At 34.6% G+C, this 26,709-nt stretch overlaps 3 protein-coding genes and 2 long non-coding RNA genes across 6 annotated transcripts; 3 read left to right on the top strand and 2 right to left on the bottom strand.

The window, feature by feature from the left end:
- Positions 1-9,428: 9,428 nt before the first annotated feature.
- On the top strand, positions 9,429-10,061 carry LOC141641720 (protein FAR1-RELATED SEQUENCE 5-like). The gene has a single exon (XM_074450372.1). It carries the CDS (start codon positions 9,429-9,431, stop codon positions 10,059-10,061), a length of 633 nt encoding a protein of 210 aa, XP_074306473.1.
- Positions 10,062-10,065: 4 nt separating this feature from the next.
- Positions 10,066-11,064, top strand: LOC141641719 (protein FAR1-RELATED SEQUENCE 9-like). Its single transcript, XM_074450371.1, has one exon. It carries the CDS (start codon positions 10,066-10,068, stop codon positions 11,062-11,064), a length of 999 nt encoding a protein of 332 aa, XP_074306472.1.
- A 1,702-nt stretch (positions 11,065-12,766) lies between these two features.
- Positions 12,767-13,940, bottom strand: LOC141641718 (uncharacterized). Its single transcript, XM_074450370.1, has 7 exons — positions 13,924-13,940; positions 13,752-13,836; positions 13,600-13,671; positions 13,426-13,512; positions 13,178-13,309; positions 12,979-13,083; positions 12,767-12,772 (listed from the first exon to the last, which is right to left on the bottom strand). The coding sequence occupies exons 1-7, from the start codon at positions 13,938-13,940 to the stop codon at positions 12,767-12,769; spliced, it is 504 nt and encodes a 167-aa protein (XP_074306471.1).
- A 221-nt stretch (positions 13,941-14,161) lies between these two features.
- Positions 14,162-14,749, bottom strand: LOC141631431 (uncharacterized). Its single transcript, XR_012537631.1, has 3 exons — positions 14,658-14,749; positions 14,371-14,556; positions 14,162-14,277 (listed from the first exon to the last, which is right to left on the bottom strand). It is a non-coding gene; the product is annotated as an uncharacterized LOC141631431 (long non-coding RNA).
- Positions 14,750-18,500: 3,751 nt separating this feature from the next.
- On the top strand, positions 18,501-21,719 carry LOC141631426 (uncharacterized). Of its 2 annotated transcripts, XR_012537630.1 has the most exons (8): positions 18,501-18,806; positions 19,290-19,386; positions 19,710-19,830; positions 20,416-20,487; positions 20,753-20,809; positions 20,916-21,006; positions 21,197-21,250; positions 21,406-21,719. It is a non-coding gene; the product is annotated as an uncharacterized LOC141631426 (long non-coding RNA). The 2 variants fall into 2 exon arrangements; XR_012537629.1 differs by lacking the exon at positions 20,416-20,487 and having other exon boundaries at positions 18,505-18,806.
- The last annotated feature ends 4,990 nt before the right edge of the window (positions 21,720-26,709 follow it).

The following is a 26,709-nucleotide window of genomic DNA, read 5'->3' as shown; positions in this document are numbered from 1 at the left end:
ACTACATTTACACTCTTAAAACATTACATTTACACTCGTAAAATATCACATTTACACTTGTAAAATGTTAAAATTATGTAAATTCAAAATATTCGTCACAAAAAATCAAATTTACACTCTTAAAAATGTTACATTTACACTCGTAAAACATCACATTTACACTTGTAAAATGTTAAAATTATATAAATTCAAAATTTCCGTCACAAAAAATCAAATTTACACTCTTTAAAATGTTACATTTACACAAGTAAAAAATCAAATTTACACTTATAAAATGTTAAAATTATATAAATTCAAAATTTCCGTCACAAAAAATCAAATTTACACTCTTAAAATGTTACATTTACACTCGTAAAACTTCACATTTACACTTGTAAAATGTTAAAAATTATATAAATTCAAAATTTCCGTCACAAATAATCAAATGTACACTCTTAAAATGTTACATTTACACTCGTAAAACATCACATTTACACTTGTAAAATGTTAAAATTATATAAATTCAAAATTTCCGTAACAAAAAATCAAATTAACACTCTTAAAATGTTATATTTACACTCGTAAAACATCACATTTACACTTGTATAATGTTAAAATTATATAAATTCAAAATTTCCGTCACAAAAAAACAAATTTACACTCTTAAAATGTTACATTCACACTCGTAAAACATCACATTTACACTTGTAAAATGTTAAAATTTACACTCTTGAGATGAATTTGATTAAAGGCCATTAAAAAGAAAAAGAAAAAAATGTGGATGGTTGGATTGAGATGGGTGGTTGAGATTGAAAATTACCAAAAAAAATTACCACTAATCAAATTTCTACACACTAATTAATTTTTCTTTCTCTCTCTAGCCCCTAATTAATCAGTTTTGAGTTTTAGATTTCAGAAGTGTAAATGTAATGTTGTATGAGTTTTACAAGTGTAAATGTGACGGAAATATAATTTTAACATTTTACAAGTGTAAATGTGAGGTTTTACGAGTGTAAATGTAACATTTTAAAAGTGTAAATTTGATTTTTTGTGACGGAAATTTTGAATTTATATAATTTTAACATTTTACAAGTGTAAATGTGAGGTTTTACGAGTGTAAATGTAACATTTTAAGAGTGTAAATTTGATTTTTTTGTGACGGAAATTTTGAATTTATATAATTTTAACATTTTACAAGTGTAAATGTGAGGTTTTACGAGTGTAAATGTAACATTTTAAAAGTGTAAATTTGATTTTTTTGTGACGGAAATTTTGAATTTATATAATTTTAACATTTTACAAGTGTAAATGTGAGGTTTTACGAGTGTAAATGTAACATTTTAAGAGTGTAAATTTGTTTTTTTGTGACGGAAATTTTGAATTTACATAATTTTAACATTTTACAAGTGTAAATGTGAGTTTTTACGAGTGTAAATGTAATATTTTAAGAGTGTAATTTTAATTTTTTTGTGACGGAAATTTTGAATTTATATAATTTTAACATTTTATGACTGTAAATTTGATGTTTTGCAAGTGTAAATGTAAATATTTTCAGAGTATAAATTTAATTTTTTAGGCAATTTTCTATATCAAATTTGAATTTATATAATCTTAACATGTTACCAAGTGTAAATGTGATGTTTTACGAGTGTAAATGTTGTATTTTAAGTGTAAATTTGAAGGTTTAAGAGTGTAACTTTGGTCCTTTGATTGTGACTTTGGTCTTTTATAAGTGTAACTTTTGTCCTTTACGAGTAAAACTTTAGTCCGACTACCAAAAAACACCACCACCGTCGTCCTCCACCACCAACTCATATCCACACAAAATATGAGTACAAATCTATATAATTTTAACGAGTGTAAATGTACAGATATACAAGTGTAAATGTAAGGTAATATGAGTGTAAATGTAAAAAAAATATGAGAGTAAATGTAAAAAATATGAGTGTAAATGTAAAAAAGAAGTACAAGTGTAAATCTGAAAAATGCGTGTAAATGTAAAGAAATATGAGTGTAAATGTAAACAAATACAAGTGTAAATGTAAAGAAATGTGAGTGTAAATGTAAAGAAATGTGAGTGTAAATGTAAACAAATACAAGTGTAAATGTAAAGATATGTGAGTGTAAATGTAAAGAAATGTGAGTGTAAATGTAAAGAAATACGAGTGGAAATTTAAAGAAATACGAGTGTATCTTTTTAAAACCAGATCTGAAACAAAACAATATAATAACAAGACGAGATTTGAAATATATAACAATACGATATTTAGGATAAAGGAAATCTCACAAAAAAAAAAAAAAAAAAAAAACCCATAAAATCGTGAAAAGCAAACAAAGGAAACAAAGCACAACACAAATCCCACAAAAGCATTGAACCGTGAAAAGCAAAGCAAACAAAAAAATTCTAAAACAAAGTAAACAGCAAACAACAAATCATAGCCAAACAAGGAAAAAGAGACAAAGAAGATCCAAAACACAGAAAAGCAAAACGACTAGCCTAATTTATGTTAGTAATCCTATCATACTTGGTATATCAAATAGAAAAATCAGAAAAAAAAACATAAGAAATTAGAAAAAAAAAGAAAAAAAAGAGATCTAAATGGTGATTGGTTGTGGAGCCGCGACGGAGAGAGGAAGGAGGGAGCAGGGGCTGTAGTGGCGGTGCGGTGGTGTTGGTGAGAGAGGGGGGCAGTCGTGTTGGCGGTGGTGGTGCGGCATATGCCGTGGTGTGTTGCGGTGGTGGTTTGTGGTGGAGATCTAAAAAAGGAGAGGGAGTTTTCGGGTTGTAGGCTGGTTTTCCGTGGAGGGTGGATGGCGGCGTATGGGTATTGGTGGTAGTGGTGGTGGTTAGTGGTAAATCTGTGGTCTTTTACGATAATACATTTTTTTTTTTTTTTGTATTTGGTGGTGGTGGTTGTCATGGGGCCGTTGCTGTGACGGACAAGAGGTGGGAGGCAGATGTGGGAGTCGGGGTGAGTGAAGTAGGTTTTTGTGGGGGATGTGTGGTGGGCGTGGGGTGGGTGTCGGTGTGGGTGGTGGCGGGCGTTGGGGTGTGGCTCAGATCTGGAGTGGTGAGGGTGGTGGGTCGGTGTTGGTGAGGATGAGAGGAGGGTGGTGGGTCGGTGGTGGTGCGGTGGTGGGCGTGGGTAGGTGGCGGTGGTCGTGGGGTCGGGTAGGTGAGGAAGAGGGAGGAATTTTTTTTTTGAATTATTTGGTTTTTGAATTTTGTTGGATTTTTGAGAGGAATTGAGTTTTTTTGGTTTTTAGAGAGATGGGGGGGGAGGATAATTGTGAGATGAGAGAGAAGTGAGTGGAAAAAGAAGGGTTTTATAGTGAAATTAGGTCTTGATTAGGGATGGTAGTGAGGGAAAGTGATTAATTAGGATTGATTCCCTAATTTTAGCACTAATCCTCCCTTTTTCCCCTTCAATCTCATCCCTTCATCTCATCTTTTCAATGGCCCTTATGAGGACTTATGGACTCAATGAAATTGGGTGGACTCACTTGATCTCTTCTATATATATATATATATATATATATAGTGGTTCTTCTAAGGTCCTTACATCCATTGAGTCCCTAAGTCCTTATAAGGGCCTTTGGATGGAAGGGATGGAGGGATGAGATTACATCTCAATGGAGGGCTACAAATCTCCCTCCCTAATCTTCTTCCCTAATTGTGTATAACTCTACCTAATTGTGTACAACTCTTCCACCATTCTAATCTCCCAACTCACTTCCTCATTATTCATTCATTCACACTTCTCTCATACACTCATTCTCTCTCATCTTTCTCTCATTCTCTCAAAAAACAAAAAAACCCAAATCAACAAAAAAAAAAACCAACAAAAAAAAAACCAAAAAAAAAGAAACAACAACAATTTCATCGACAACCATTCACCACCACCATAACAAACCACCTTTCAACAACCATTCACCACCACCATAACAAACCACCTTTCCACAACCATTCACCACCACCGGACCCACAACAACCGCACCATCGACCATCGACCTCTGCCCACTGCCGCACCATCGACCTCTGCCCACCACCCACACGAAAACCTCCCTCCCTCCACAGACCCACCACCACCCAACACCACTCTCCTCGCCACCCTCCTCTCCTACTGCCCTATACCACTCCACCACTCTCCTCGCCGCCCTCCTCTCCCACTGCCAACCGCCACGGTGGTTTCAAGGGTGGCCATTTCCCGCGACATCAACAACCACAACCAACCCGACATCCCTCTTTCTCTCCCATTTCCCGCCACCTACAGCCACCCTCACGGCCACCAAGAACCACCACTCGACTCCTCTCACCACCCTCGACCTAGATCCGTCCATACCCATACCCAAACCAACCCGCAACCCCTTCAAAAATGAAGCCCTAAACCGGGTCACAAAAGTCCTCATATTCGTTCAAATTTCAAGTTTCAAATTTCAGATTTGTGTTTTTTTTTTTTTTTTTTTTTTTTTGTAAAAAAATTTCGGTTGGTTTTTTGTTTTATTATTGTTATTTGGTTTTTATTATTGTTATTTGGTTTTTATTATTGGTATTTGGTTATTTGTTATTATTGTTATTATTGTTATTTGGTTTTTATTATTGTTATTCAAGTTTTTTGTTTATTGTTTTTTGTTTATTGTTCTTTGTTTTTTGTTTTATTTGTATTTTTGTTTTTTGTTTTATTTACGGTTTTTGTTAGATTTACGGGTTTTTTTGTTAGATTTATGCATATAATTTGTTATTCTCATGAGTCATTCACCAACATTTTATTTTTGTATATAATTTGTTAATTTAATTGGGTTATACGACTAAAGTTATACAATTTACGACTTAAAACACCAAAGTTATATATTGTTATTGAAGTATTTTTGGACTAAAGTTATACATCTTGTCTATTAAAGTTATACACTGCGTGCATTAGAGTTATACACACGATATTTAAATTTGGTTTTTTTTAGGGTTATTTAACGACAATAATCCAACCTAAGCCTCTCATTCCCCATTTAATCTATCCTATTGATTATCTCATATTAATCTGTTCCTTGTTATCATTTATCTTATTTTACACCAGCTTTCTTGTTTACTTGTTATAACCGGTTATTGCTACTTATTAGCAGGTTTCCTTCTTTTAAAAAAAAAAAATTAAAAGACTTCATCTTTCTGGTTCTTCAATCTTCCTTCATCTTCATCTTCAACATTCATTTTTTTTTTTAATTTTCTGACTTCATCTTCACCATGGCTGCATGATATCGATCTCTCATTCCCGCCTCAATTCAACCATAAACGTACTACCATCTCCCCCAAACTGACCCTTGCCATTAAAATACCACTTTGTCACCATCACCGGTCATTGCTACTGATTCCATCATCATCAATCACATTGCACCATTACCCATCTCCACCACTGCCACCCAAATCACGAATCTTAGACTCACAAACCTTTGCATCCCATGATTAAAAAATTTCAGATTGATATTTTCCCCAAATTAATTAAGTTATCAACCCTAATTAAAAAAAATTCCCAAATCAATTTGGGGTTAGAGTTTCAGAGAAACACACACGCACCCACTACTGGTAAAATAGGTGGCAATTGAGGGACGGCGACGACGACGATCTCGGTGACGCTAATGGCGGTGTGGTGACAAGCTCTAGTGAATCGTTCCCCTTAACGTCGAAGAGAAAGCTGCTAAGGAAGGGAAGCAAGGTGCTTACGTCACTACGTTGATTAGCAAAATTGCTAAGAAGATTAAGCTAGGTGGTGGTGGTGTTGTTCTTTTAGTGCTCAATTTTTCTTATTTTGGTTTGTTTTAGAAATGTAACTGGTTATGGAAGTTGGTGAAGAAAGATAAAGAGAAACAAAGGGGTAACCTGTTTAACAGGTTGCCCTTCCAAAAGATCAAAATAAGATAAATGAAAGTAAAGATAAGATTAATATGGGTTAATTAATAGGATGGATTAAATGGGGAAGGGGAGGCTTAGGTTGGATTATTGTCGTTAAATAACCCTTTTTTTATTGTTATTTGGTTTATTTCAGATTTCGGATTTGGTTGGGTTGTTGGTTTTTTGGTTTTATTATTGTTATTTGGTTTTTTATTTTTGTTATTATGAGTTTTTTTGGTTTTTGTTATTATTTTTTTTTTTTCATATTTTTCATATTTATTGTTTGATTTTTTTACTATTTACGACTAAAGTTATACATTTTATGACTAAAGTTATACATTTTATGACCAAAGTTATACAAAAAAAGACTAAAGTTATACAAAAATTGGACTAAAGTTATACAAAAAATTGGACTAAAATTATACAAAAATGAACCAAAGTTATACAAAAATGAACCAAAGTTATACAAAAATGGACCAAAGTTATACAAAAATGGACTAAAGTTATACAAGTATGGACTAAAGTTATACAAAAAAAGGACTGAAGTTATACAAAAATAGACCAAAGTTATAAAAAAAAAGACTAAAGTTATACAAAAATTGGACCAGAGTTATACAAAAATGCACCAAAGTTATACAAAAAATTGGACTAAAGTTATACAAAAATGAACCAAAGTTATACAAAAATGAACCAAAGTTATACAAAAATGGACCAGAGTTATACAAAAATGCACTAGAGTTATACAAAAAATTGGACTAAAGTTATACAAAAAATGAACCAAAGTTATACAAAAATGAACCAAAGTTATACAAAAATGGACTGAGTTATACAAAAATGCACTGAGTTATACAAATGCACTGAGTTATACAAAAGTTAGTCCATTTTTGTATAACTTTATCCATTTTTGTATAACTTTGGTTCATTTTTGTATAACTGTGGTTCATTTTTGTATAACTTTGGTTCATTTTTGTATAACTTTGGTTCATTTTTGTATAACTTTGGTTCATTTTTGGTATAACTTTAGTCCAATTTTTTGTATAACTTTAGTCCAATTTTTGTATAACTTTAGTCTTTTTTTTGTATAACTTTGGTCTATTTTTGTATAACTTTGGTTCATTTTTGTATAACTTTACTCCATTTTTGTCTTAGATGAAAAAAAAGTATCTCACAAAAAAAAAACGAGATTTAAAACACGAAATCTTAAAAAAAAACGTATAACAAGAAGAGATTTAAGAAAATGAATAAAAAATGATAACTAACAAAATAAAAGACAACTAAAATAAAATAAAAGACAAAAAAATAATAAATGGAAAAAACAACTAAAAACATACAAATTAATACAAAAAAAAAAAAAAAAAAAAAAAAAAAAAAAAAAAAAAAAAAAAAAAAAAGGTGGCGGCGGTGCGGTGGCGGCGGTGTGGTGGCGGCGGTGGTGGGTGGTGAGTTGGTGTCGGGTGGGATAGTGGTGGGTGGTGGTGAATGAGGAAGAGAAGAATGAATGATTTATTTGGGTTTTTTGATTTAATTGGATTTTTTGGGTTTTTTGATTTAATTGGATTTTTTGGGTTTTATTAATATATTTGGGTTTTGGATTTTTTATTTATTTGGATTTTTTGGGGTTTTAGAGAGAAGATGAGTTGTGTGATATGTGAGAGAAGTGGATGAAAGGAAAAGAAGTTATAGTGAATTAGTGATTAATTAGAAGGATTAGTGAAGGAGGAGAGAATGAGTGATATTAGTCCATAAACACACTTTTGGACGTTGATCTTGGCCATCCATCTCCCTCCATCCAATGGCTCATAATAGAACTTATGGACTTAATATATCTATGGACCTTAGTTGATCTCCTCTCTCTCTCTCTCTCTATATATATATATAGATATATATATATAGAGGCAGGATCCGGTGAGAACGATCACTCGGTGCAAACGGTGAGAACGACCTACAATAGTAATTTAATCAAAAAATCACGCGTGATTTCGAAAAGAGCTAGCACACAGCTAAACCCGACTGTTTGACCAAAAAATCCAAAAAATCTCTTTCTCTCTCTACTTTCCAAAACTTTTCCCCCAAATCTAATCAAATATTTTCCGCGAAAACACAAGAAATTCCGCGAAAAACACACAGACTATAGCCGCCAAAATCGACTAAATTGATCGTAATCAATCGCGTTGATCATCTAATTGATGTACTGATATAATATTTTTCTGATTGTTTTGGTGTGATTGATGCATTAACAATCGATTTTGTGATTTCGATTGGCATTCCAGAATTATTTCAATCGTAGAAAATTATGGATGTTGAGGGTTCTAGCGATTTGGGGAACATACGATGCGATTGTTCCAAATTTGCTAGCAATGATATCGTCGCGATCACCGTCTCATCTAGGTATGTACATCCTGAAAATCGGATGAGATGAGTCTTTTATATTAATCGTTGCAATAAAATCGTCTGATTGATGTATTTATTGATCATTTTGATGCGTATTCATACTAATTTAAACATATGAAGACAAATTATTACGATTCTTTGCACGCTATCGTTAGCCGATTGATATTATAAATTGATGAGTCCGATGGATATGAACAGGTTATCTTACCGGTCTGGTTAGTGTATGTGATATGCGCTTTGTTTTAGAGTTGATTATTACACTTGCGATCAAATTTCTTATGCACGCTATACAGTATTCCGTTTGTTTCAATATCATGAATATTAGTATAATTGATGTATTTGCCTTATATGGAAAACGTGCCTGGTAGAAGAACGAAACCGCCCTTTATAGACCAACGTTTATGAAAGACATGTATAATTAGTATAGTTGATGCGTTTGTGTTTTGTCAGCAGCGTATCTAGAATTATAATTAAGGGATATACCGATTCGTGTCATAATAAACATTTGACTTTCTGCCTGTGACAAATTATAAGACATGATTGATGTATCTTGACGTCTACGTTAAGTAGACAGTAATGAAAAATACGAAATTTCAGCGATCAGGCACAACTTTCTGAGATAATTTCTGTGGTTTTTTGTTTTCTAATTGATTTCGTGCTTTTGACTAAATTAGCGTACCTGAAAATTATATTTGTTGTGCATTAGTTATTTGAGCTTGATGCTTATACCCTTATTGTTCTACTGTGTAACGTGCATAGATGCAGGCTCACCAATCATTGAGACAAACCCGAAGGAAAGAATACCCGTATGTGCGCCAGAATTGAAGCCTGTTTTGGGTATGATCTTTGATAAACTAGATGATGGGCTAGAATTCTATAAGGCTTATGCTGCTAACTCTGGTTTTAAAATGAGGAAGTCGACGCAACGAAACGTAGATGGGGTTGTCATGACTAAGTACTGTGTGTGCAGTAAAGCTGGAGAAAGTAAGCCTAGAGGGAAGGTAAAAAAGAGATAGAGAACTAGAATTTTATGTAATGCAAAAATTTTTTCCGAAGAAATGAAAAAGGACAATATGTGATTGTTGACTTTCATGAAGGACACACCCATCTCCTCTCAACACCAAACACCGTGGTGCATTTGACTGAGTCACGAGAATTAACCCTTATACATAAATCCATGATTGTTGAGAATTCTAAGGTGAATAAAGGGCATGTGCAAAGCTTTAGGATGTTCAAAGAGTACGTGAAAGGGTATCAAAATGTAGGGGCATCACTTGAGGACTTCAAAAATTTTTGGAGGGATGTGAAAAAATTTATTAAAGGGTATGACGCGCAAATGATGATTGAAAATTTCATGCACAAAAAAGCCATGTGTAGTTCGTACTACTTTGATTTTGATGTTGACGATCGTGGTCGACTATCTAGGGTTTGTTGGTTTGACCCTATAGCTATAAAGAATTACAGTCTTTTTGGTGATATGACGTCTTTTGACACGACGTTTAATATGAACACGTATAAAATGATATTTGCCCCTTTCACGGGGGTTGATCATCACAAAAAATGCATGTCATTTGGAGCAGGACTTATAAGGAAAGAGACTGATGAGGATTTCGTATGGTTGTTTCAGAATTTTCTAAGTGCAATGAGCAATAAGTATCCTGTATGCATAATTACTGATCAGGATAGGGGCATAAGATCGGGGGTTAAAACAAGAGGTCGGGGACAAAACTCAAAGACAGAGATATTGCATGTGGCATATCATGAAAAAGCTGCCAGACAAGATCGGAACTACGCTATATCGGGAAACTAACTTCATGAAAGAGTTGTGCTCCTGTGTTTGGGCAGAAGTTATCGAACCGTCTGAGTTTGAGGAACGGTGGTGCTCAGTTATATCTTCATACGGGCTGACCGACAATGAATGGTTAGATACCATGTTTGACAAAAGGGCTTTTTGGATCCCAGCATATTTCAGGGATTTATTTATGGGTGGACTAATGAGAACCACGTCCAGGTCTGAGTCCGAGAATAGCTTTTTCGGAAATTTCATGAACCCACACTTAACTTTGGTTGAGTTTCTTATGAGGTATGAGAGTGCTATGGATGCTCAGCGACGGAAACAATCTAAATTAATAGCCGAGTCAAAAAACTCCTTCCCTGATCTAGAGACGCCTCACCCTTTGGAAAAACACGCTTCTGAGTTCTACACCCCAGTGATGTTTTCTGGATTTAAAAACGAGTGGGTGGCTGCTTGTTTCACCTGTGGTGTTAAAATATTAGGGGTTACTACCAGTGACAGCATCCCCATTATTGATCGTGAAAAAGACAAGGTTTACTATGTTATCTTTATCTCTGACGAAATGAAAGTGAACTGCACCTGTAAAAAGTTCGAGAGACATGGAATTTTGTGCCGTCATGCGCTTTACGTGTTGAAAGAACAAGGCCTTGACAATGTTCCAGAACAGTATCTGTTAAGTCGGTGGAGCAAATTGGCAACATGTCAGCCGATTTGTAGTAATGTGCCACATACTTTAATTGAAGATTGTAACTCATTAGATGTTAGACGGCACAAAATTGGTACCTTATGGTCCGAGGTGTTCTCGTGTGTGACGCTCGCTGAACAAAAAACTGAGTATGTTGACGAATTGCTGGGAATTTTAGAAGATTTTAAAGATAAGATAAACGCACAAACCAGTACGTCAGAATGTAGTAGTAGTACCACGGGTGATAGGCTGAGAAAGAAGAATAGGGAACTTGAGATGCTCTTAGGAACAAAAATACCAAAGGAAGTGGTTGTCTTACCTCCTATACAGTAAAAAACAAAAGGGTCTGGAAAAAGAATGATGTCCCAAAGGGAAAAAGCTACAAAAGAACAGAAGAAAGCGGCCAGGAAATGCAATGCTTGCGGAGAGTTAGGATTCCATGATAGTCGGAATTGTCCTAGGAGAGTATGATTCCATGATACAGGTACGCTATTAATTTTGGTGCATTCATTATTAGAGAATACTGGTGCAGATTGAATATGTTTAGTTGGTGCTTCGTTAAGGGATATTATTGTTGTATCTAATCAAATTTGTAACCGTTAATGTTTTATAGCATTTGTTCGTTTCAGGAATGAACAACGGAAAATAGTTGCGGATCACATACCCAAATATAATGAATAATGGCGAGAGGAATTGAGACTTCATTTTTGCTCTGTTATATGGGATTTTTGAACATTTTTTTTTTGATCTTTTTTTTTTTTTTATAGCATTTGTTTTATAGCACAACCTAATAGCGTATCCACATGGATTATATGTGCATCTGGCAAGGCTGAAAGTGTATCTGTCAGAATTGTGAATGGAAACACTTGTTATATCATATACAAGTGAAAGTTTATGGAAGGCTTGCGTTCTAGATATTAAAGAGCTAATGAATCTGCTCATTTTTTTATATGTGAAATGGTAAAAAGTAAACTTTCAGATTTCTTCACAAAAAGCGTGACTATTAACACGACTGTTGCACATGTTTTTCATGAAAATCGTACATATTAGTATTAATTGTGAAAAAACGCAGCGTAACATATTAATAAACAAAGATTCGCGAACTTAAGTTACATGGACAAAATCCTAATATTGTATGACATCTATTTATCTATTACCTGATGATTTCATTAGACACGATTGATTTCAATAGTCACAAATGATATTGTATGACACTAAAAAAAAAAAAGGTTGTTGGTGGGTTGTTAAAGAATATAGTATTGGTATGGTATCACAATTGATGTTGTGGTTATTAACACGATTGGTGCACATGTTAACACGATTGATGCACATGTTATACATGATGAGCGTGTATATTAACACGATTGATGCACATGTTATACATGATAAGCGTACTTAGTAATTAAAGAGGTTGCCCGATTCCTAGCCCATTGCCACATAGACACCACCATTTGTCTAAACACGTATGCACGGAATGGGATGCATATCCTACATATTATCCACAAAAAGTAGATGCCCTTCCATTACAAACGGTCAAAGCTATCATGATTCCATATCCAACGGGATGCCACAAATGAAAACAACATGAACCAAAGGCGTTTCAAAAGACGCCTTGTACTTAGAAAACCAGATACACAAATAACGTAAAGGTAGTTAATACAATGCAACAAAACCCCAATTACACCATCACAAAGTCCATAAGATGTACATGACGTTTACTAAGCCTACATGTCAGCCACAATCCTGCCAAACGCAAAGCCGCTCCCATGACTTTTAGTAAGCCTACATATCACACATGAGAAAAAAAACAATGTAAACCTTGCACTTGTACAGATGTGATCAGTTAAAACTAACGATAAAGACAAATGAAAAATGAGATTTATTTTGAATACCTTACGATTGTTCTCCCCGCCAACGTAACAATTTGAGCGCGACGTCCTTCCTAAATCCAGCCAACGCCTTGAAGTTGCTTTTGTCTTCCCACAGACCTCGGTTGCGGCCAGCTTCTAACCATTTGAGGACATGAACGCCGCAATCAAACCTTCACCAAACAAAACTAGAATAAGTACCAACACAGGCGGCCTTACTTTATCATCCGTGCACAAAACACCCCATGTCCAGCATACAAAAATCAAATAAAAACATGGGACATATCGTCGCGACGCACATACTGCATTAAATGTACCTAACAACTGACCTAGTGTGACATACTCAAATGATAAGTAAATTAAAAAGATGAGTACTTACAGATTTTGTTTGAGGAACAATCAGAGTCGAAAACTTAGCTAGAGGCACCCCTACAAGATGCTTGTAGCCTTTGGACCGGCATAAGATCTGGAAGACATTAGTAACCTAAAACAAAATGATACATTGAACCTATTAGTCATGAATCCTCAAGGAAAGCATTATCTGAACGAAAACAATTATAATATTTTTAAAAATATACCACTTCCGCAGCAAGTTCAGTGTCAGCCCGGATATCCTTAGGACGTAGTGAGTTCAGAATATAGTTCGTCTTCATCTCCAGATCACACACAATAAGAAACCAGTGTTCGTTATCAATGATGGGTATAAAAACCTGTTGACAAAAATAAAAAACGTATGGTATAAATGAAATGGGTTTGATCTTCATAAACGAAAAAAATACAGTGTGATACATACCCACAGGTTAGAAAAACAGAACAATATACTTACAGCTTTCACACACACCCCATCTGTAGGCATATATGATGTTTTGATGTAATTGCGACCAAGATTTTTATCTCGTTGAGGATTGAGATGCTAGAATAGACAAACATATCGATTAGTAAGACAAACATTCAAATTGATAATATTAAGTGAATCACGGATGAGAAGGGTAACACTCACACGTGCAGTAGATGGGATATACAACAAATCTGGCTTTAGCATAGTTGAATAGATCCCGAACATATCGATCACCTAAATTGAAAAAACGAGTGTTGTTCTATACTACATAAAAATAGAAATAAACACGTACGAAAATTAAGTAGTCACCATACCATATCCGCAACCCACTTCCGGGGTTTCAAAGAGCACATGCCTTCCTTTGTTACTTGACCAGAGCTTGTCTCGACGACTACGTCACTACAAAAATAACGTATACACCAACGAAAAAAAGCTTATTATGTGCTACTTCTAACAACACATATAAAGTTGACAAGGTAAACATACTAAAAAGGATGAAACATTACTCTTTAGCTGATTCTCCCGCACGTATAAGGAACACGTAGTCTAACAAAGTGCGTATCGATATTCCACTTCTTTTACAGCCGCTTGTTTCCTTTAAAAAACGAAAAAGGACAATATATTTAGTAAGGTTAACGATCACTTGCAAACAAAAAAGAAAACAAAAAAAAAGAAAAAAAAAAAGAAAAAAATGGGTGCTTGCCCAGATTTGACGTTGAGACGCTTCGCAGCCATCAACACTTGTTTTGATAATTCGTTCTGAGGACACGACAAAACCGCAAAACAGTACTTCATCTTCTGTTTAAGAAGGATCTTGCCAATTGCAGCCCCTGATCTAGACTGGATGGTTCAATATGTGAAACAATTGTTAATGAGAAAGTTGTGATTGCTTATTTACTAAACGTACATAGCCAAAAAAAGGACGTATCTTACATTTATGAACTGAGATTTGAGCAATTGGCGGGACCCCGTATATGTCTCCATGATACACATCAGATAAATGCCATCATCAACGACGTCAATCACATGCGTTTTGGGGACGAATTCTTCACATGAGAAAAACTGGACTGTCTTAAATCTGGATGATTTGGAGATCATGTCACATCGAACAAAATCCCTCTGAAAAAAGTCAGATTACAATCAGAAACGTCAACGGAGTGAGAAAACTAAATTAAACGTTTGACAAAGTGAACTGGTATGCGCAAAAATCATATTCTCACCACCATGCGAACAGAATCAGAGAAGTCCACTGATTTAGGAAGCATAGGATGAATGACTTCAATCTTTCGGGACACCATGTTAACACAGACCAGATGCGGCTCACGGAGTGTAAAAAGGAACAGCATCTGGTTTTGAAACACATATATTAACCTTAGTAGAAACCTAAACAGGACAAAACTGACAAATGATACTAAAAATAAAAAAATACAGATGCTGAAAGCTCACCAATTTGACGTTCTCGTATTCGGTAATATCTTCACATTTAATTCCCTGAAGTTAAACAGATTTAACAACCAAAATAAAGTCAGGTAGGACGATAGCAAAAATATCTATATAGGAAAACATAACATTGATTAAAACTGAAGGTTAAAACAAACATAAATCAATCATAGGGAAACTTACAATATGAGTCACAAAAGCGTATAAACGCAAAGGGGATGAGGCAGCTTTTAACTCCTCTCGCTTGTTCAATAGATTAGCCCATGCATTTATCACATTTGTAGAAATCTTTGTGTCTGAGATAAAGGACACTAAATCGTACCTTCTTAGCTGGAACAAACGATTCTGAACAATACCTCGAAAATAACAAGACAATCGAAAGCATGTAGACAAAAAATATAGATACGTTCTGATATATTAACGAATTACCCCACAAACTGATCACGATTAAACATTTAACTTGAGATTGAAATAGGTTGTAAAAAAAAGATTATAAATACCTTTCATCAGATCCTTCCTAAAAAACCAAGTCAGAAACATCTTTCTCAAGTTGGCTCAATTCAGAAAACATAGATATATTCCTTTGACTAAAAGGTGACTTGTATACGTTTGGAACAACTACACCTCTCTTGGTCTCTATGTTAGCAGCATGGTGGACTACGTGAACTGATTCAACAGGTTCATTAGGACAATCGGGAGAAGCAACAGTGCATTAGGAGCAAGCAGACGGGGAAACAACGATTTCGATGGGACAGTCAGGAGAACCAGCTGGCTGCGATTTATCTTGAGATTGAAATAGATTGAAGGTCGGGAACTCGGGAGCAACTCGTCTTTTCTTTGGTACAGGTACATCTACTGGATCCTTGTTGAACGCGTTACCCAACGCGATGGCCGCACGCCACAAAGGTAGGATCGTTCCAACAAGGATCGTCATTCTTTGCTTTCCGGTGTAGATGGAACACGACCGCCATGAACCTCGTAGGCCGACCTACCCCCGTAGTAGATGTATCCTTAACGGTGTGTGAATCGCTCCCGAACCCGGGCGTGCGATTCATCGCGCGCTTGTCATTGCCACCAACAACTGGGTCACCCCGTCCGCAATCCACTTTTGTCCCAACCTCATCTTCGGTACACTAGGTGGTGTTAACTGAAACCCCTAGTAGAGAGTCTCGCCATGGCGGACAGTGACAAAAACAACTGCAGAATTCGGCATTATACGCTTGCGTATTAATAGAATCTGCGAAATTCTCAAAATGCAGAGCAAGGGCTTTATTTGTGCTTGCTAGGTTTGAGCAAAAAACGTATACCCGATACGGTTTCGATCGATTTTCGGTATACGGTTTTTTGAACACCAATTTTTTTATTCCGGATACGATACGGTTTAACCGTGTATACGGTTTTCGGTTACCCGTTAAATCGGTATACGAAATCCGGATACCCGGATACTGATTACTGTTTCTCTATTAGATGAGATTAAAAAAAAAAAAAAAAAAGTATTCAGACCTCCTCGTCTCTGCATAATGTTCCAAATATTATAAATTTACCAAGTTCAGTGGTTTGACTACTTATGATTTCAAGTTTTCAAGATTCCGTCTCCTCATCGACACCCGAAGATTATTCAGACCTGAAAAATCCGGTAAAGGACCCGAAAATGCATTCTGATGAAGCCAAACTTCTTTCAAAGAAGTCATCTTTTGCAAAACATCAATTCTTCCACCAAATCCACCCCCACTTTTCTGCCCATTCACCCACAATGACTGAACTTGAAACCCATCAAAACTACCAGGCAACCCACCTTCCAAACTATTAAATGACAAATGCAGGTCTGAATAATCTTCGGGTGTTGAGTCTTAGACATAATGGAAAACACAAAAAATCAAATTAATCGAAAACATGAACAACCAAAACACAAAAATTGATAGAGTGACTATTTGTGATTTTGTGCAACAGATCCGTTGTTTGAGAGGAGGAGGAAGTCGAAATTGTGGATCGAAAGATCTTTGTGAGGACTGAGGACTTGAGGAGGCGTGAGGACTGAGGAGTGAAGGACTGAGGAGGCGTAGGAATAGGGATAAAAATTAGGGATATGAATTATGAGGGTGAGGGTGATCAGGTGAGGTATTATTTATATATATAATTGTTTTTTTTTTTTTTTTTTTACTATTACTCAAAACTATGTCAAAACCGAGTATCCGGTTTTCATTTTCGCTGACCCGGATACGGAACGGTTTGTAGAAAACCGTATCGGGTATACGGGAAAAAAAACCGTTTATACGGAAAACCGTATAATGAGAACCGTATACCGTATCGTATCCGTATTAAAAAACCGTTTCGGAAATTTTTGCTCACCCCTAGTGCTTGCCAGCGTTTCAATGCAAGAACTGACGTGTGATCTGTTGGCATCGTGCCCATCACGTCCATTGTTGTCAGCCGCGTCATCTTCGTCATTACCAACAATATCATCATCCTCAGACACAACATCAGGTGCTGTTCTGCCACGGCTCTCCACATACCCAGGACCAAAGCAATCTGGGTGCTTTACCAACTGTGAATCAATGAAACCAGAACCAAACCGATGAGCTTCCCTTTTTTCTCTAGATATTCGCAAAGAAATCGCTTCCTTCGTCCATGTACATAATGTTGGGAACACCCGCGTAACTGATCTAGCCTTAAAAACCGACCTATCGAGGTAAATGAAAATTAAAACCATGGGACCTTTATAGATCTTCTTACAGCTCCCATTGGCCTCCTTCTCCTTATCATCTCTCCACTGTTCAACACTTGCAATTAAGTTTCTTCGGGTAAAATCGCACCATCTCAGTTTTGGAATCAAGGAGACATCGCTCAAACACTTGAGTATTCGCACAGTTGGAACACTCCCCTTAATTCCCATAAGAAACGCAGACACAACATATACGATAAAATTTCTCTTCATCCCCACCTTGTCTCTGTTCAGCCATCTTATTCAATAGGTGGGTGTAGGTAACTTTGTCAACACCCTCAAACTGAGACTTCCATGCAGTAACCATCTCTACAAACACCTCGGTCTGATCAAAACGAGTGGCTTGCACTATTTCTACCTCACCCATAGGTAACCCTGTGGCAAGATGAACATCTTCATCCCGAATAGGCAACTGGTTGTTTAATAGGGAAGACGTGAATGGATCAAATCCGGAGACAAGCCGAAAGCTAACCGCCCGGAAGCATATCCGTTTTAAGGCACAGTATACCACCAAAGCCCATCTCTTGAATGTCTGAGATTTGATTGTCGGAGAGGCCACTATTGATGAAATTTAAAAGACCACTAGGACTCATCCTTGTTTTCAATACCGGAAAATCTTCAGAAGGATCACATCCAGCTTGTTGCATACTTGTGACAGGGACTTCTCGAGGTCTGCTTGTGCTAGTAGAAAAAACCCCTATCGTGACGGTGCTATCACGACGGTTCTAATAGAAAACGACATAAAAAGTAATAATGAAATTATTTATGACGGTTTTAATTAAAAACCGATGTAATAGAAGAAATTTTTTGTGGCAGTTTTATTTAAAAACCGCCATTGTAGAGATTTTATGGCGGTTTTTTTCCAAACCGATGTTAACTAACCTCACTTTTCTGAGAGCTCTTTACAATTTGTGACGGTTTGACTACAAATTTACAACCGAAGTAATAAACTCCACATTATCACTTATTAGTATCTCCCCAACTTACCCAAATATTCACTATAACTTCACCAAAACATTCATCTGCTTCTCGCCTCTTCGTGCAACACCACCGTGGCACCATCCTCCGCTGCGCGACATGACAACCACCAGCGCCTCTTCTAACCGCCATCACGTGAAGCCATTTGTATCTCCACTTCCCTCGAGTCAATAGTAGCACACAATGCAACCACAACGTTGTCGCTACCATTGTAATTAATTATTTTATGGTAAATTTTTATTCGTATTTTTTATTAACTGATTTAGGGTTTTCCTTTAGTTTCATTATCTTGTTCTTTTGATTGAAATAATTGAATGAATGAAACAATTGATTAATTGATTAAGGGGTTTTCTCCAATTTCATTTTTATTTATGAAAGAAAAGGAATACGCGAACTAAGTAAAGAGAAGTTGAGAATCTCCAATCAAAACAAGAATTATCAAAGGAATGAAAGTCCAAGTGCTGACCTTCACAAGATTATTACCCTAGTATCGTTTTCGTACATTTAATTTACTGAGTTGATTATATTTTTTGAATTAAATATTGTGTTTACTTTGCTTTCTTAGATCGATGCATATTACTCCTTATTTTATACTCCGCATAGAAAAAAATGTTCATAAGTTTGAGTTAAGTATATCTAAATTGTTAGAGAAATGGGATGTGTTGTTAATTAGTCCGTATTATTTATACAGAGTACTATTTCTGAGTTACAGGCAAAATTTATTGCAACGCTTGTTTGAATTGGTAGAGGAAACTAGGAAGAGGACATCGCGAAAAAGTCCAGCAGTTTATGGCATTAACTGGTGCAAGGTGATACTAATTAGTGTTTCGTATTAGTAACGACTTTGCTCTATTGAATGACAAGGGGTTCTGTTTATGTTGTATATCTTTCATGTTGTTTTTCTTACTTGGCATTAGCAATGCACTAGGCATTACTTGAGAAAAGCTTTGTGCCGTTTGATCTATTTTTCGGATTGTCTTAGTTCAGTTAACAAGTGCTCATGGGCTTGATTGTCTTCTTTCGCCACATTTTCAGTTTGAATTTACTTTGAGATTTTATCTTTTATATGACTTTATCTTCTATTTTTAAGCTTTAGACGATGTTTGAAAATCCGTTTGTTATAATTTTTCAGGATGGGGTTAAATTAGACGCTGATGTTGGTGGTTCTCAGCCATCAGCATCAGGCTCTTTTGAGGATAATTCGGTGAGGGATGAGCTTTCTTCATCTCAGACTAGTACTAGCATGTCACTAGGTAAAGCTCAACGTATGATTTTGTTGTATTTTACTCCTGTTTTCATTAGCTAGTTTGTGTATAGCAAAAACCTGATCTTCTTTAGCTTGTTTCCATAAATTTGAAATGTGGAGCTTAAAGTTTGATCTAGCTGTGTTTCTAATTTAGATACCTTATTTTGTGAATAAAGTGGGAAAAGATAATTGATCTATAGAGCATAAGAGCCTAAGATGCATATAATAGGTTGTTTTTTAGGAATAGTTTAGGCCCTAGTTTGGTGTTTTAATTTCCGATTTGCAAGATATGATAGAAAAATCATTCTTTGTCTATATCCTTGGTGAAATAGTAACTCCTATTGCTGTCATGTCGGCGCTCTGTCTAGACGTTGCGTTGACGACAATCTGGCAATTTAGTGCTAGTTGAATCGACTCCGCTACATGCAAGTAATTTCATGGCAATGAAGCAGATATCACAGTCTGTAGGAGATACAATTTTGCTGGAATTTCAATGTCTGTTCATGGAATTTTTTTTTGTGGCTATCTCATGTCTTAACTAGTCTCTCTGTTGCGTGAAGTTTGATTATGTTCCTCATTTCGTCTATTTAAGGCTATCCAGCTGGTCTTCTTCAATTAGGAAATAATTGCTAAATGAACTCAAAGAAATGTGTTTATTTCTACTGTAAGTACCAAGTAAAAAATTTCCCCAACTTATAATGTTTTTTTTATCCAACATGTCGATCTTTTATTTTCTTTGTGGCTATTGGGGTGTGGTCGAATCAGAGCTTGAATTTTTAGCTCAAGCCCACATACAGTACCTAAATTAATACATACTGAAGTGACACTCAATGGTCACCATGACTTTGTTGGGTGTAAAACTGTAAACATATTCACAGTTAACTTTTACATGTTGTAAATATTTATCCGATCTTGAAATGGCTGTACAGTTATAACAATTATGAGCCTGACGAAGAATTTCTGAGGAGGAACCTCTTTGAGTTCAGGCTAGTTATTGCTTCTTTTGAGTTTTGAGATACAACCATTTCCCTTAAGTTTTTTTGAATTCGGGATAGACATTTTTCTGAACTTGTGATTTAATGGACATGGCAGAATAAGCACGTACTGTAGCGAGATTGCATGACAAGCCCGTGAACCAACAACAACTGTAGCGAGAATGCTTGAAAAGCCTGTGAACAAGCAGGTACTTATATTCCAATATGAGTTTTATCTACTACTGGTCTACTACTCTAATTTAAAGCTAACAAGAATCATTTTCAAGGTTATTTCATTGTTTTACCCTTATTATTTTTCAGTCCCCCATCCATCCCATTCAATCCAATTATTTTAGTCTCAAAATTGAGAAAAAGAATTTTTTTGTTGCCAACTTGCAGATTATAAGAAAAGGAATCACTGCTGGAGTTTTTGCTACTACTTGTATCTTGGAAGTAAGTGAAAGATAATAACCTTTTTGCTACTACTTGTATCTTGGATGTAAATGAAAGGTTCTCTTTGAGTTCATGCTTCTTTCCAGCCCCCCACCTTAACCTTTTTGGAGTCGGTTAGACATTTTTCTGAACTTAAGGTTTAATGGTCTTGGCAGAAAAGGCAGTTACTGCATTGAAATGCACCAGAAGCATGTGAGCGAGTTTGAGCAGGCACAAGTGTTAATGAAGTTCTCCCAACTCAGTTCCACCTTCCACGCCTTGTGCAGAGAGTTACTGTATAGAGAACATGAGGGTGTTTTAGTTAATCTTTGACTGTTTGTAGCTGATTATTATTGTCAAAAAACTTCCTCTACTTGCAATTATCGAGATTTAATGTACAAAGAACATAGTGGGTGAATTAGTTAATGTGTGATAATTATTTTGCAAGACTCGTTCTAGTGGCAATTAAACGGCTTCTAGACTGGATTACTACTAAGATGCAGCAGTGGCATGAATTCAAATTTTAATTTTTTTTTTTTAAATTATAGACCTATGGTGGCGGTTCCAAAATTGAAATTGACGTTATAGGTAAGCCTATGGTGGCGGTTCCAAGTTTAAAACTGATGTCATATGTGAGCCTACGGTGGCGGTTTTCACCTTGCAACCGACGCATAGGTAATCTATCGTGGCGGTTTCACAACCGACACGAAAAAAATATGACCCCAGCATACACGTCGCTTCAAAACCGCCACAAGAGGGTAATTACAACCGCCACAATAAAGTATATTTCTACTAGTCCCTTCTCCGGCTGGTGCCGACGTTCCTGAACGTGTTCTCTTCATAATGACACCTGTTACCATAAAAAGTGTAGTTGTCAATGTAAACAATGTACCTAACCAACAACAAAATGCGTATGGACATATGTGATAAACTTAACCTATATCTCACGGTGCAAAACACATAGTAGCCTCATTGAAAATGATCAAGCGAAACAAAAATAAGCCATGAAAAAAGGTTTCCAGAAACAATATGCATAGGTACATTGATACACACAACATAAACTAAAAGACGTATCCAGCAACTCATTCAACGTACATATAACCCGTATTGACGTACATGACTGGCACATAACCCAATAAATGAACAAAACCCACATCAACACACAAACAAACCATGAGAAAAAAACTCTCCCTACGTACCAAGGGCATCACAGTTACGTTACAGCGGGAAAAAAATGAATTGCAAAACAAATGAAGATGTGGTCCCCCTCTTGAAAAGGGCACTGATGCATTCATTATTATTAAACTCATAAATAACGTACGTATGGGCTAAATAGACGTGATTAACGAGTATTACAATGCACTTACACCCTAAATTACTCATTAAGTGTAAAACCCCATCTGAAACACACAACAAAACAAAAACAAATAAATAAATTAATGCAAACAGTCAAAAAAAGCATATATCGCACACACAAACTTATGCCAAGCATACAAAAAATGCCACCAATACGTAGGACATATCAGAAAGTCAAACAAACCACATGGGTGTACCTATGAACTGACAAAGTGTGACTGTTAACAGTTGTGACGTACCTAGCTGATACGGAACCATTAAAACGTATGAAAAAGGCAGAAAACGCACACACAAGCCTAATTCGGAAGTAAACACAAGGACATAACGTGGAAAACACACATACAATTAGCTCAACAAGGAAAAACAACAAATAAAAAGGTTGTAAACAACATAAATCTCAGAAATAAAAACTTCAAAACTACAATCATGATAAACTTAGAATGCTAACACAGAAAAAAAGGAGGAAAAAAATGTAAAATCAAACAAATAAAGTAGGGAAAATATAATACCTAGTTGAGAATACACCAAGACGACAATGCTCTTAAATCGAAACAAAACAAAAACCTGCATGCAACCGAACGGAAGTAAGTATCAAATAAAATCAATGAATAAGCCGAACATAAACATAAATAAACCTAAAATTAATCATGACAGTAATAACAAATACCTAATTAACCAAATCTCAACCGTAACGCAGATAAACCTGCATTAATGATTTCAAAAGACAACAACGAAGTTAGATTCAGCTTATCAAAGGATAATTCAGCTTAATAAAACAAATTATCGAAGAAATAGGCATTAACAACTACAAGGTGAAGATCAAAACATACCGAAATACTTGCGAATTGTATAGAAATAGAGCGATTAAGTAGAGTAGAACGATAAAACGGCAGACGAATGATAATCGATCATTGTTATCAACAATTAATTCACCGCAAATTGACGAACAACTGATTTGGGGAAAAAATTAGGGTAAACCTGCATTAATGATTTCGAAAGACAAATACGAAGTTAGATACAGCATATTAAAGGAAAACTCAGCTTAATAAAACAAGAAAACGAAGAAAAAGACATTAGCAACTAAAAGTTGAAGATCAAATCATACCAAATTACTTGCGAAATTCATAGAAATTGAGCGATTAAAGGAATTAGAACGAGAAAACGGCAAACGAATGATAATCGTTCATCGTTATCAACAAATAATGCACCAGAAATTGATGATGAAATGATTTGGGGAAGAAATTAGGGTTTATGGTAATTTGGGGGAAAAAGGAAGAGAGAAGAACGAAACTGAAAAAATGAGAGGAGAGAGAAGGAAATGAAAAAATCTCACAAATTTATATGAACCGCGTAAAAATAGAAAAAAATAAAAACCGTAAAAATCATTATAAAATCCTACTATTGTAGGTCGTTCTCACCGTTTGCACCGAGTGATCGTTCTCACCGGATCCTAAATCTATATATATATATATATATATATATATATATATATATATATATATATATATATATATATATATATATATATATATATATATATATATATATAGAGAAGAGATCAACTAAGGTCCACACTTATTTTGAGTCCATAAGTTCTATTATGAGCCTTTGGATGGAGGGAAATGGAGGGATGAGATCAACCCCAAAAAGTGTGTTTATAAAGCTAATCTCACCATCTCTCTCCTCCTTCACTAATCCACTCTAATTAATCACTAATTTACTTTATATTTCTTTTCCACTCATCCATTTCTCTTTCATCTTACACATTTCATTTCTCTCTTCTCTCAAACTCTAAAAAAAAAACCCAAATAAATAAAAAAAACCCAAAAATCCAAATAAATAAAAAATCCAAATAAATCAAAAAAATCAAAAAAATCATTCATTCCTCTCTTCCTCATTCACCACCACCCACCACCACCCCACCCGACACCAAATAACCACCCACCACTCCCGCCGCCGCCACCCCACCCCGCCGACTTTTTTTTTTTTTTTTTTTTTTTTTTAGTTTTTTTTTTTTTTTTTTTTTGTATTAATTTGTATGTTTTTAGTTGTTTTTTCCATTTATTATTTTTTTTGTCTTTTATTTTATTTTAGTTGTCTTTTATTTTGTTAGTTATCATTTTTTAGTCATTTTCTTAAATCTCTTCTTGTTATACTTTTTTTTTTAAGATTTCGTGTTTTAAATCTCGTTTTTTTTTTGTGAGATACTTTTTTTTTCATCTAAGACAAAAATGGAGTAAAGTTATACAAAAATGAACCAAAATGAACCAAAGTTATACAAAAATGGACAAAAGTTATACAAATATGGATTAAAGTTATACAAATATGGGCTAAAGTTATACAAATAAGGACTAAAGTTAAACAAAAATGGACCAAAGTTATACAAAAATGAACCAAAGTTATACAAAAATGCACCAGAGTTATACAAAAATGCACCAGAGTTATACAAAAAATGCACCAAAGTTATACAAAAAATGGACTAAAGTTATACAAAAATGCACCAGAGCTATACAAAAATGGACCAAAGTTCTACAAAAAATGGACTAAAGTTATACAAAAATGGTCTATTTTTGTATAACTTTGGTTCATTTTTGTATAACTTTGGTTCATTTTTGTATAACTCAGTCTATTTTTGTATAACTTCATCAAAATTGTATAACTTTAGTCCAAATTTGTGTATTTTTAGTCCAAAATTGTATAACTTTAATCCATAAGAGTATAACTTCAGTCATAAAATGTATAACTCTAGTCATACAATGTATAACTCTAGTCACAGTTTGTATAACCCTAGTCATACAATGTATAACTCTAGTCACTTTGGTTCATTTTTGTATAACTTTAGTCCAATTTTTGTATAACTTTAGTCCATTTTTGTATAACTCTAGTCCTTCATATGTATAACTTTAGTCCATATTTGTAAAACTTTAGTCCAAAATTGTATAACTTTAGTCATATAATGTATAACTCTATGCATATGATGTATAACTCTAGGCATATAATGTATAACTCTAGTCACAGTTTGTATAACCCTAGTCATACAATGTATAACTCTAGTCACTTTGGTTCATTTTTGTATAACTTTAGTCCAATTTTTGTATAACTTTAGTCCATAGTTGTATAACTTTAGTCCATAATTGTATAACTTTAGTCCATTTTTGTATAACTCTAGTCCTTCATATGTATAACTTTAGTCCATATTTGTAAAACTTTAGTCCAAAATTGTATAACTTTAGTCATATAATGTATAACTCTATGCATATGATGTATAACTCTAGGCATATAATGTATAACTCTAGGCATTTAATGTATAACTCTAGTCACAAAGATTTATAATTCTAGTCAAAAGATGTAAAACTCTAGTCACAATCTGTATAACTCTAGACATACAATGTATAACTCTAGGCATTTGATGTATAACTCTAGTCAAAAAAAAAATAACAACAAAAAAACAAAAAAAATAATATGAAAAATCTAAAACAAATCTAAAAATCTAAAAACTAGACCTAAATAAATAACAACATAATAAGTAAATAACAAAAAAAAAAAAAAAAAAAAAACCAACAACTCAACCCAACTCGAAATCTGAAATAAACCAAATAACAATAAAAAAAACCAAATAACAAAACCAAAATTAAATATCTTGTGTATAACTCTAATGCACATAGTATATAACTTTAATAGACAAGATGTATAACTTTAGTCCAAAAAATCAAATAACAATAACAACCAAATAAAAAAATAACAACCAAATAAAACCAAATATGTAACACTAACAAAAAAAATACCAACAATAATAAATAACATTAAAATACCAAATCGAAAAAAAATAAAAAAATAGATCTAAAAAAACACCACACAAAATTAATACCAAATAACTCATGAGAATAACAAATTATATGCATAAATCTAACAAAAAACCCGTAAATCTAACAAAAACCGTAAATAAAACAAAAAAACAAAAATAAAAATAAAACAAAAAACAAATAAACAAAAACCAACAAATCTGAAAAATAAAAATCTACAAATCTATAAAAATCAAAACCAAACAAAGCAAATACAAAAAAGAAAAAAAAAAGAAGAAAAAAAGAGAAAGGAAGTCAGCTCGTGGTGGGCGGTGGGCTCGG

This window comes from Silene latifolia, chromosome 2 (assembly GCF_048544455.1).
Source record: "Silene latifolia isolate original U9 population chromosome 2, ASM4854445v1, whole genome shotgun sequence".
Lineage (NCBI taxonomy): Eukaryota > Viridiplantae > Streptophyta > Magnoliopsida > Caryophyllales > Caryophyllaceae > Silene > Silene latifolia.
The sequence above is the reverse complement of the archived record's forward strand: the minus strand, read 5'-3'. Positions and strand labels throughout refer to the sequence as shown.